Here is a 12,724-nt window from a genome sequence, read left to right as displayed (position 1 = left end):
TCAGATTCTCGTTCACCTGGGACTTCTGACCAAGGAATCTGGCTTCAAGATTGCAGAGAATGCATTTAGTGGAGGCCCACTTGGTGAATTAGTTCAGTGGAGTGATTTAATTACATCTCTCTACTTACTGGGCCATGACATTAGGATTTCAGCTTCACTGGCTGAGCTCAAGGAGTAAGGAGATTACTTTTCAATTTTGAAGCTGGAATACAAAAAAAGAAATTGTAAACTCTTGAAGCCTCTATTAGTGTGTAATTTCTCGCAGAGAAAAATGAAAGTGATAATTCACTAAACAGGAGATAAGAAGATTATTTTCAGGAGCTAAATACATACACTGTGAAAAGGATGATATGTTTTCATTGTAGCTGCAGGCTCCGGAGGCTTCATAAATGAACACAAGAAAATTCAAACTAAGGAGCTTATTCATTGCTATTACAGGTGCTTCAGACATCTGCAGCACAATGCATTCTTGACTTTACTAATTCCCTGTCTCTTGCTGAAATTTATACCCTTCCCCACTCAGCATCAAGCTTTTTCTATCTTAAGACAAATTCCTGTTTATAATTTAATTTGGGTGGGGCAAATTTCCTGAAAGCCTTGGACTTCTTTTTAAGTCATCAGACTTTCACCTCCAAGTCTATCAACTATCTGTGTTTGTACCTAACCGATAGTTGCTTCTCCTTCTATCCCTCTCCTTTTTCTTCTTCCACTTCTCTATCAGTCTCTTAATCCTTTTTAGATTGATATAACTGGCTAAGCATTCTCATAGACATATCCACCAGTTTTTTTGCGCACACACACACTGAATGAACTACTTGTAGAGAGGCTGACCCAAGGATCCAAGTTATTACAGTGTGGAATAAGGAAAATAATTCCCAGTGGCTTTGGATTTAAATTGTAGGTGAAATTGTAAGGAAAGGAACAGTTTAGAAAGCAATATGAAAAGTACCTGTTACTTTGTATTAGGAATAGACAAGGAAAGAGTACCAAATGATACAAGACCACAACTGTATAACTAGCATCTAGCATTATACCAACCATAGAAATACTGTTTATGAATGGTTCTTGATAAATGCAGTAATGATGATCATTATTTTGAGAAATTATTTGTATAGGGCATTGAAGTTCATCAAATACATACCAACTCTGTAAGGATAGTTATAACAGAAGTTAGGCCCATTTTATAGGGAAACTAAAACATTTTATAGGGAAACTAAAATTTTGAAGTTAGATGTGTAGTCGAAGAAGACCATTATTAAGACTGGAATCCAGGTCTTCTGATTCCCAATTCTAGTGAACTTTCTACTATTCTACTAATATCTAGGTGCCATGGTCAAAAGAGAGAATGAAAGAGAAATAGAGAGAGAGTTCCTGGGAAATATCAGGGAAGGCTTCATGGAAAAAATGAATTTGAGATATTTCATTAGAAAAGCCATTAGATTGCCCATGTATATATAACATTTTGTAAATTATCTATTGTGTGTGTTTTTCCTCTCTCCCTAGGATAATGAAGAGGGTTGTAGGTAATAGATCTGGCTGCCCAACTGTGGGTGATAGGATTGTGGAGCTCATTTATATTGATATCGTGGGACTCACTCAATTTAAGAAAACTCTTGGCCCTTCCTGGGTTCATTACCAGTAAGTGTTTTGTTTTCAATTGAAACTTTATGTCAATTCTTTAACAATGACATTTAAGTGGCATTTGTTTTAGCAAGGAGTGAGGCAAAAAAAAGAAGATCCTTATATTTGTGCTGATTTTTCCTAATTGAAAGCCAAATTGTTCACAGCTACTTTCCACCTTCAACAATCATTCATTATTTTCATTGACCTCCAAAGAACAGGAAATATGTTTCAGGCATTTTTTTCTAACTTCCCAATTTCATTTCCTTCCTTTCTCCCTATACCTATTTCAGCCCTTTGATAAAATATTGATTTGAAAGACAGACTTTGGTAAGGAAATTTTATGTTCTGTTTTTTTAAGGTATGAAATGATCTTGGATTTCCATTCTATGACATTAGTCCTCAAACTAAAAGAAAATATTTATAATGAAAGCTGAATTTTATATTAAAAAACAAATATGATACTTGTAAAATAAAAAATAGCATTTATTAATCCCTTATTATATGTCAGGCAGTCTACTAGGTGACACAGTGGATATGATACTGGGGCTTGAAGTCAGAAAGACTCATCTTAAGTTTAAATCTGTCCTCACATACTTATTAGCTGTATGATCCTGGGAAAATCACTTATCCTTGTTTGTCTCAGTTTCCTCATCTGTAAAATGAACTGGAGAAGGAAATGACAAGCCATTCCAGTATCTTTGCAAAAAACAAACAAATCAGACATAACTGAAAAGACTCAATAACTTATTCCAGGTGTTGTGCTAAGAATTAGGGATGCAAATATAAGCAAGTAATATGCATGCCCCCCCATTTGAGAATTAATCAGTGCCACTTATGTGTCAGGCACTGTGATAAGTGCTTTATAAATATCTCATTCAATAAGATAGTACCTGCTCTTAAGGAGCTTAAACTCTAATGGAAGGAGGAAAGAGTTGAAGAAAGGAGAGGCAAAGCATTACCAAGTGCTATGGTATGTTTTGGAAATAGCTGAGAAGTGGAATGGAAACCAATTGGTGGGATAAATAAAGCAAAAAAGGGTCAGAGAGCCCAGTGTTCCAGTGTTCCAGATACAGAATCTATATTCTTGTGGGAGGAGCATGAAGAGGATGGCTTTGAAGGGTATAAGGGAGAGATTCACCTTCAATTCAACAAAAATCCAACATTTTTTCAAGCAGTTACTTTGAACAAGGGCACAACTATTTTGGAACTTAAGGTTTGGTATAACACAGAATATGCTGTCTAGGAAGGATGCAGTAATGGAACAGAAAGAAAAATAGCCAAGATATAAAGAAAAGTGAGATAAGTGAAAAGGAGGGATGCAATGAGAAAAGGAGAAATTTAAAGAGGGAGATAAGAGCTTTTTCCTCAAGAATTAAGGAAGGTTGTATGGAGAAGGTAGCACTTGAGTTGAATCTGGTATATTAGAATGGAAATTTCTTTGGGGAATGGCTAGAACTAGATGTCTGTTGAAATCCCTTCTGGGGGCAGCTAGGAGGCTCAGTAGATAGAGCATCAGTCTAAAGATGTGAGGTCCTGGGATCAAATCTAGCTTTAGACACATCTTATCTGTGTGATTTTGGTAAGCCACTTAATCCCAATTGGCTAGCCCTTACCACTCTTCTGCCTTGGGACCAATAATTAGTATTAATTCTAAGATAAAAGGTAAGGGTTAAAAAAGTTTTTTACTTTAAAAAATGTTTTTGACTCAAATTTACATGGTTCTGAGTCTGGCCTGAGGTGATGATATCATACTGTGTGTGTTTATATACCAAATATATGCATATGTGTAGACATATGTATGTATGAGTATATGTACTCATATGTGTCTATAAAATGAGTATATTGTCCAATGTAACGTTATCTACTGCAAGCAAAATTTCTTGTATGTTATTAGACATACAAATTCATATGATTTTTTTTAATTAAAAAGATGAGGACTTTTTTATTTATTAGATGACTTGAATTTCTTCTTCTTCCTCCATCTTTACATGCCTACACCAGGCAAATGCCTGATGAATGTTAAATAGAAATTCTCATCCAAATATTTAATATGTAAAACACAACAACTAACTGGGATCATTGTGCAAAACAACCACAAATCACAAACCTCAGTAGTGAAATTTGGATCAATTAAAAAACTATAGTTGTATGATTGAAACAATCACTCTTGATTTTGTTCTAGTTGGGTTAAAAAAAAAAACGTTATTCCTAAGGAGTCTTTTCAGTACAGCTTACCATGTTATTGTTCCTTTCCTAAATATATTCTCTATTAGGGATTTTAAATGGCGATATATCTTTCCTAGTGTATCTGGGCCAGGAGCTCTGTTCCATGGCAAGACTAAGAATCTAGGAAGTTTTGTAATAGTGCTAAGAATCTTTTCTGCATTTCTTTCCATTTTGCAGATTAGTAAATAAAGGAGCATCTTCATTTTTCGGTAATGATAGTAGGTAGATAATCCAAGATATAGTCAAATAAATCATATTGAATTTTAGCATGCAATTTTCCATTTTTCATTTGAGTAAACATGTAAACTCTTTTGAACTTGTACTGGAAATGAAGGTTATAAATGACTTCTTTTCTAAGTTGCCTATGTTTTCCAGGTTGTTTTATTTCAGAATCTTCCTAAAGAAGGTTATTTAGAGAAAGTGAGAGATAGGTTCCAATGGCAAATAGGTCACTAGTGGATTTTTTTAAAGCAGTAAACTAGAAATGAAAAACAAGTAGAGAAATTTAATTGAATAGTCATCCAGTGGTGCTAGAGTCACAAAACAGTGAAAGATGCTCCAGAAATGTTTGGCTTTGATATATGACTCCCTTGTTGGTAGAAGGCCACTTGCTCCTGGCATCTATCTCATGGCAAAATATCTTTTTTAATCACCAGTCTGTCCTGAGATTCAGGGTGAAGGTATAAATATTAAAACTTTAAATAGAGTTCTAAAACATAGTAAGTTTAGAAGCTTTTTGAGGAAGAGACCCTTCCCTGCAAATCTCTTCTATTTCTTCTGTTGTAATCAGTCTATATGACAACTACTTTAAAAGAGAACCTCAAAAGCAAAAATAAATCCCTAAGCCTTGGAGTACAATAACCCACAGTTTTAAAAGTCCCCAGTTTTTAGGCATTGTATGGAACATCTGCAGCATTTTTTTAACGCCTAATTGTTCCTAACTGCTAGTCATTGCATAAAATGGACATTACAAAATCTCTGTTCTTTAGGGATCCATGTAATACGAGGCTTAGGAAAGATCACATGTAGGAGATGGGACTTGAACTAAGCTTTCAAAGGAGGTGGGGATTCTAAGAGATGAGAAAGTAGGATGTGCATTCCCCAGAGTGGGAGGTGGGGTAGGAGAGTGAACAGTCCGGAGAAAGGCACAGAAATAAGGGGATGATGTGGAGACCAAATTGCCTAGAGGGGGGTGGTAAATGCCAAATAGAAGGTTATGATTTTTTCTAGATGCATTAAGTTTCTGCTGAAGCTTTTTGATTCCAAATGACATTATTTGAACAACACTTTAGAAATACCAGTTTGGCAACTATGGGGAAAATGAACTGGGAAAGGAAATGAGACTAGAGGCAGGGAAAATTAGGAGGCTTTATAATGTCCCAGGTAAGAAGTGATATGGTTTTTCTTATTTTTTAGGGGAACAGTACACGCTAAAATCATTTCTTCCAGCATTTGTATAAACGCATTGATAGGCCATTTAACATAGGGTTTTTTAACCTGGACTTCATGAACCTTTTTTTTTAAGGATTTTTTGATAACTCAATTTCAGTACAATTGGTTTCCTTTTTAATCCTGTGTATTTTATTTTGCACATTTAATAACATTATTCTGAGAAGGATTCCCTAGGCTTCAACAACCAGGCTGCTTAAAGGGTCCGTGACCCAAAAAATGTAAATAATCCCTGCTTTAAATCATCATCAAGAAGAGAAATGAAAAGGAGAGCCTTTCAGGGTCCATGTCTTATTTATCTTTTTATCCCCCACACAGCACCTACTATGCTGCCTATTACAAAGGGGGAACTCATTCACTGTTTGCATTGAAAGAATGAGAATACCCATTGTGGTTGCTCATTATAGAGCACCATCCCAGAAGACACCCACTGTGGCTTCCAAAATACCCTGGCAAAATGATTATTTTGCAATCTTCACAGTATATGGAAAACAAAAATGTGTTAGCGACCTAAAGCTCCCTATTTCCCTATCTCCTAGACCTATGGTTCCCATTTACCTCTATAGTATCCCCAGAATTTCCACTCGAGTGTTCTTAGGGATGCTGAGAAAATTGATGCTTTGAAAATGTTTTCAGTGAAAGCCAGTGATGACATACAGAGAATAATAGCCATTGAATTGGAGTGGTCCCTGTGGTTGACTTGTGTTCCAGTGCGGTCCTGGGTTGTTGCCTTTTTTTTTCCTCCTATTTTTATTGCTTTAGGAAGACTTCCAAGCAACAAAGCCTCTACATAATGATAAATGTATTTTCTGATAGGAAAGTCATCACATTAAAGTAATACTATGCCTTTTTGCTCTTTGAAAATTTTTTATTTAGGCGTTTTGATTTTTTTTTCTCTGTTTTGTTCCCTGAAGACAAACCATGTTTCAAATTTGACCTCCTAAATGGCAGGCATCCATATTTCTACAAAAGGTGGAAAGTAGCTGAGCCAGGCTCTTTAACATCATTCTCTTCATCAGGTCGTAAAATAGAAGACTTGGTCTTGCTTTATTTACTTTAAAAGCATGCTGCCTCAGTGGGTTTCAGAAATTCTGATTTATATGAGTCCAGGAAAAGATGTTATTTTCAAAGAGCAGCCTGATGATGATGAAAATGAGGCTAAATTAATATCAACAGCTTTGAAAAATAAACAGTTATTTTTGCTTTGATATTGGCTCCTACTTTTAGATTGTTTTGTGTTTATATGTGTGTTTGTATGTCTTTGTTTTCAAAAGATGTTTCTTGGACACTTTTCTCACATTTCTCCCCCTTTTTAATGTTCTTTGCATGATATCACTATATTTCAATAGAATACTTAAAAATCAACACCTTGCCTTTCAAACAAAATTCAAAGTCTTACTGGAATCATATCTCTGAATTTTAAATGTAAGTTTTTTTGTGTCAAAAATGTAAATCAGACCAAATAGGTCCCTTTTGACTTGACTCCTCTCCCCATCCTTCATAATAATAATAATAAACTTCAGTTATTATTTATTATGTATTTATTAAAGAACTATTGCCTAAAGTATGAGAATAGCAAACATTTGAAAGATAAGCTCTAATTTATGTGAGAATGCTGTGGCAAATAGTTTTTATTATATGCCCACATAATAGATTATAATGATATGTGAATTTGATATACAAAGGGGGCACCATGCTACCAAGGAGAGAATAGGAGTCTTAAAATCTCATCTTAGTTGTACACTTATTTCATTGTTGGACTTTGAGCAAATAACATATTTTTCTTGTATCTCACTTTCTGCTTCTGTAAAAAAAGGGATTTGGATTAAATAAGCTATAATTTTTAACTCTAAAATTGATTCTCTCTATGGGGCAGCTGGGTAGCTCAGTGGATTGAGAGCCAGGCCTAGAGTCCAGAGGTCCTAGGTTCAATTTGGCCTCAGACAGTTCCCAGCTGTGTGACCCTGGGCAAGTCACTTGACCCCTATTGCCTACCCTTACCACTCTTCTGCCTTTGGAGCTAATACACAGTATTGACTCCAAGATGGAAGGTAAGGGTTTAAAAATAAAATAAAATAAAATAAAATTGATTCTCTGAAAGCAGCTACAGAGGACAGCAATCCTAGCTATATCTATATATTTACATATAATTTTTTTAAACTAAAAGCACTTTGGTGTTGAAGATATAATTATATGGCTAAATTAGAATCTTTTGGGGTTTTTTTTTAAACCCTTACCTTCTCTCTTGAATCAATACTGAGTATTGATTCTAAGGCATACGAGCAGTAAGGGCTAGGCAATGTGGGTTAAGGGCCTTGCTTTGGGTCACACAGCTAGGAAGTGTCTGGGGCCAGATTGAACCTAGGATATCCCATCTCTAGATCCAAATTTCATACCACTGAGCCCCTGACCTGGCCACATCTTTTTTGCTTCCAACATTTTTCAGATAAAGATTTCAGTTCTGAGAAATGGCTTTTTCTTTCAGGTGCATGCTCCGAGTGCTGGATTCATTTGGTACTGAACCAGAATTTAATCATGCTAATTATGCCCAGTCTAAAGGCCACAAGACCCCATGGGGAAAATGGAACCTTAATCCTCAACAATTTTATACAATGTTCCGTGAGTATTCTTTCTTCTGTTTTCCAAAATTCTTCCTAAAGTAGCTGTGTTTCCCTTCCCCCTTCTCTTGAGAACAAATCTAGATGAGTGAGGGATTGTAGAAAAGTAGAGTGATTTCTAGCTTGCCTTGAAAAATCAATAAACAAATTTGGCCCAAACGCTGAAGATACAACTTGAATGCCTCTCAGCACCCATGAGAATATTTCAAAGGAAATAGCATAATACAGTGGGAATAACATTGGCTTTGGAATCAAAAGACCCTGAATTCATTTCCTAGCTCTTCTCTTTCTTCCCTGTGTATCCTTGGAAAAATCATTTTACCTCTCTGTCTGTAAAATGAGAGTGTTTGAGTAGATCCTAAGTTTCAAATACACTGTCCACAGTTCAAATGCAGACCATAATACTCTCCACTGTAGCCCCAACCAGATTAAAATATAATTGAGAAATATTTAACAAAATAAACACAAAATCATAGACATTGATATGTAATTTTCAATATGTAGGCCACAGTAATTCTTACGTACATTTTAGTGACCTCATTTCTATTTGAGTATGACACCACTGGAGTAAATGACTTTTAAGTTCCCTATGAATCCAACTCCTAGTCTTATAAAAAAAGTCTGAGAATTCACTTTTCTTTTCCTTTTTTTTCTTTTCTCTTTTTTCCAGCCTCTTTTCCCTCTTTTCACCTCTTTTGCCATTTGACAGAATCCTTGAAAGTAAGGAGATATATTTCCTTGTCTAGCACAAGAAACATGAAAATAACTTTTACTAACAAATTTCATTCTTGAGGGGAAAAGTCTAGTTTTCCTAATATTGTCAGAATTCTCTTTTGGACTCTGCACAAAATTTTGTAGAATAGCAAAACAAGAACATTTTTTAAAATGAGAAATTGACACCTTTCCTTCCTTTGATTTTGATATATTCTCTTTCCTTGCCACCTAATTTTAAAATAAACTCTTTCATTTAAAAAAATCCTCCCTTGAAATATCACTGGCAGACATTTAATCAACAGACATTTCTAAGCACCTATTATATGCAGGAACTCTGCTAGGCATTGAGCATACAAGTAGAAAGAATCAAACAATCTTTACTTGGCAATGATCTTATATTCTAATGGAGAAAACAATAAAGTATATATAAAAATAGGTTTAGGATAAATAGAAATTGAATAAATATTTTTATTCAATTTAACAGCAATAGAGAGTCACTGGAGTTGACTGTGTAGGGAAATGACATCAGACTTGTGCTTTAATAAAACCTCTTTAACAACAATGTGCAAGATGAACTATAGTGGGTAGGGATTTGAGGCAGGGAGATGAATTAGAAAGTCATTGGAATAGTCTAACTGTAAGAAGTGGAAGATCTGAGTAGTGACTATCTGATAAGTAGAGGCAAAACAAGGAACATTTATATCTACTGTAAGAGCATTTATTTCATGCTTACTTTGTGCCAAGCATTGTGCTAAGTGCTTTCTAAATATAATTCATTTGCAAGATAGGTAGTATTATTATCCCCATTTTATATTTGAGAAAACATGAAGAAAACAGAAATTAAGTAACTCGTACAGGGTTAAACAGCTAGGGTCTGGAGCCAAAGTTGAAATCAGGACTTCTTGACTTCTCAGCTCTTTCCACTGTGCCACCAGAGTTAAAAAGGAAGGAATCCTATTGTGAGAGTTATATGGAGGTAGAAATGACAAGATTTGGCAACATTGCCATATGACTTGAAGGAGAATGAGGAATCAGTTGAGTCAACTTCACTTCTGAGGGTATAAGCCCATGAGACTGGGTGATTCATGGTGGCTTTGACAAAAATAGAAAAGTGTGGAACTATTGTGGGTTTGAGTACAGGAGGAGATAAGTTCTATTTTAGAGAGGTTTTAGTTTATTATTTCTCTGAGACATTGAGTTTGAAAATGTCTCACAGGTAATTGATGATGAGGGGCTGAGGCAGGGGAGAAACTAAGACTAATATATAGATCTGTGAGTCATCTGCATAGAGATAATAATTAAGCTCTTGAAAACTGATGAGTTCTGATGAGAAAAAGTAGAGAAAGAAGAAATTGGAACTAGGATAGAGCCTTAAATAATAACCACAATCATTAAGTGTGATAGGGTTGATTTAAAAAAAAGCAACAAAGGGGACCCAGAAGGAATGGTTAGGCAGATAGGAAAACCAGGGAATAGAAGTGTCACAGAAGTACAAAGAGAAGAGAGTATCCAGGAGGAAAAGGTGGTCACCAGAGTCAAGTGCAACCAGTCAGTTGAGAAGGAAATAGTCTGAGAAAAGGCCATCAGATCTGGCATTTAATTTATTTTTTATTATTATTTTTATTTTAAATTAAATTATATTTAAAACATGTTTTGAATGGATCAATACATCTCAATTCTCTTCCTTGAATTCTGGCATTTAATTTAAAGAGAGTCATTTCATTTAAGTTTTGAAGTTGGAATACAGAATGTTAAGGGTTGAGAAGAGAAAAAGAAGTAGAAGGGAGTATAGACATTTTTCTAGATTCATTGAAAAAGGAAAGTATATAAGGGAGAGAGAGAGATAGAAAGAGAGAATGTTTTAGGTTCCATTCTTGTTAGACTTGGAGGAAATGGGGAAAGAGTGAGAGATATGATATATTTTTTAAAGTGTGTATCTACTATTGATGTTCCTAGTTTCACCAGTAGGCATGTGAAGTACTCATGGATTTAATTTATAAAGCAAAAGAAAATTAATTCATTTGAGCTGAGATGTACTTGTCTTAACTTTCTTCAGTAGTATTTATACTTCTGATGATATCATCTCCTTGAAAGCAGGAGGTTGACCTATATAACTTCTTACAGTTCTAGTGATGCCTAAGTCTGACATACTTATGACTCTTCACTGGAGCTCTAGACAGACAGACTAATTTAGGTGAAGTAGAAAACTGGAATAAATGGCAGAATAGCATAAAAAAAAGCTACTCAGACATTCAGAGAGATAGTCAGGGTGAGGTCTTAAAATTATGCCTCCTTTGTTCCTTCAGACCTAGGGACCAAGAGAAATTTAGAGCAAAGCATCCTGCATCCTGAGTCTTGAGGGTGAGGTCCATAAACAATAGTTTCTCATCATAAATATCAAAATTTGGAATTGGTGACCTTTTGTTGCCTACTTTGGCTCCTTCTCACAATTCAGGTTGGTTACAGGTTGAGTATGAGACAGCTAGTGTTACTATTTTTAAGAAACAACTGTAAAATGTTTGTTGTAAAGAGATAAAGAATGAATCAGCAGTAATCAACATTTGTACACTATTGTGGATGGTGCCTAATTGTGTCTTTGGGATTCAAAAAGTATGATGAGTTTCTTTTCAAACCTGTTTTCATGGTGGGATTAAAGGAAATTCTTAATCTATAGACTACCTCTGTAATTTCCTGGTTTTTGTTGGTTGGTTGATTGATTGGTTGGATTTTTAGTCAATGCATTTTATTTTAATATAATAGACACAACCCAACAAGCACTGTTCTCAGTTTTAGCCATTAGATTTCTAAAAGAGTATTTTAAAAAATTGGAGATGTTCCAGAGGAGAGGGACAAAAAAATGATGAAAAGGAGAAAAAGAATATTTTACATGAAAATGCAAAATGAGTTGTTTGTTGATTTTTAAAAAGGAAGATAAAGGGAGAAAAAAATTTAAGGGCTTGAGGACATTTCGTGAAAGTCTTTGAAAGACTTTCAGAAGTATTAATAATAATGATAATAGAAGCATTTATTAAGCATTATTTTGTGCTTGGAATTAGGCTAAACACTATAAACATCTCATTTGATCATCACCACAATCCTGCAAGATAGGTGATATTATTAGCCTCATTTTACAGATGAGAAAATTGTGTCAAATTGATGTTAAATGATTTGCCCAGGGTCACACAGCTAAAAAGTGCCTGAGGCTGGATTTGGCAGCTAAGTGGTACAATAGATAAGAGTTCCAGGCCTGGAAGACTTCTCTCAGACATGACTGAATCAACTGAACAACAAAAACATTCTTAACTCCAGACCTGGCATTCTATCTACTGCCCCACCTGGTGGGGGGATTATCATCACTGGTGATGGTTTGTTCTTCTGGAACGCATAAACATTTAACATGTTCTAGATGCCATGTGGCTGTTATCACAGTAATTCTTCCTTTATTGTGCATCATCAGATGTTCCACCTAAGTGAATTTTCCAGATTACCATCTCTTACCTTCCAAATGTATTTTAATAGAATTCTTCATAAACTGTAAATCATAGTACCTAAAATTTGATTCTAAATGTAACTTGATAGCTCAAAGTTATCATTATGAAGATCAGTGTTTGCCCTCCCTTAGCATCTCAGTTGTGTTAATGTGGGTACTCTCTCCTGTGGTGGAGATGGCAACTCATCCATTCCTGCTTATCCTGTGGGATTTGAATCCTGGTCCTCTCATAAATCGATTCTACCATAGTACCCCAAGTGCTGGTGCCACTCCTTTTGTTTTCTTTACATGACATGAAATGCTTTATAACAGAGCACCCAGTTTGTCCATTCTTAGCTCCTGCTACTTTATTGGCTCATTATATTTTTCCAGGCAAACATTTCTCAGAGAACAAGATAATCTGCTCTTTCTATATGAATTCCTGCTTTGTAACATAGTGTTGTCTCATCATGTGAGAAGGAAATTTTCTCTTCCTCCCTCTCCTGTGTTGCACCCTTGACCTCATCTCCTTTTGACCTGGAGACCAGGACTGGGTGCCAGGAAATTGAGTCACAAGGGTAGAACAGCATCCAGAAAAATGCAACAACAAAGTCAAGAGTCATGA

At 35.3% G+C, this 12,724-nt stretch overlaps 1 protein-coding gene across 1 annotated transcript in view; it reads left to right on the top strand.

The window, feature by feature from the left end:
• MGAT5 (alpha-1,6-mannosylglycoprotein 6-beta-N-acetylglucosaminyltransferase) overlaps positions 1-12,724 on the top strand; it is a 242,317-nt gene that overhangs the window by 108,546 nt on the left and 121,047 nt on the right. The window contains exons 7-9 of the mRNA XM_044669910.1: positions 5-174; positions 1,504-1,638; positions 7,784-7,917. Of these exons, the coding sequence (XP_044525845.1) occupies positions 5-174; positions 1,504-1,638; positions 7,784-7,917 (439 nt within the window). The remainder of the gene's footprint in view (positions 1-4; positions 175-1,503; positions 1,639-7,783; positions 7,918-12,724) is intronic.

Source organism: Gracilinanus agilis, chromosome 3, assembly GCF_016433145.1.
Source record: "Gracilinanus agilis isolate LMUSP501 chromosome 3, AgileGrace, whole genome shotgun sequence".
Lineage (NCBI taxonomy): Eukaryota > Metazoa > Chordata > Mammalia > Didelphimorphia > Didelphidae > Gracilinanus > Gracilinanus agilis.
The sequence above is the reverse complement of the archived record's forward strand: the minus strand, read 5'-3'. Positions and strand labels throughout refer to the sequence as shown.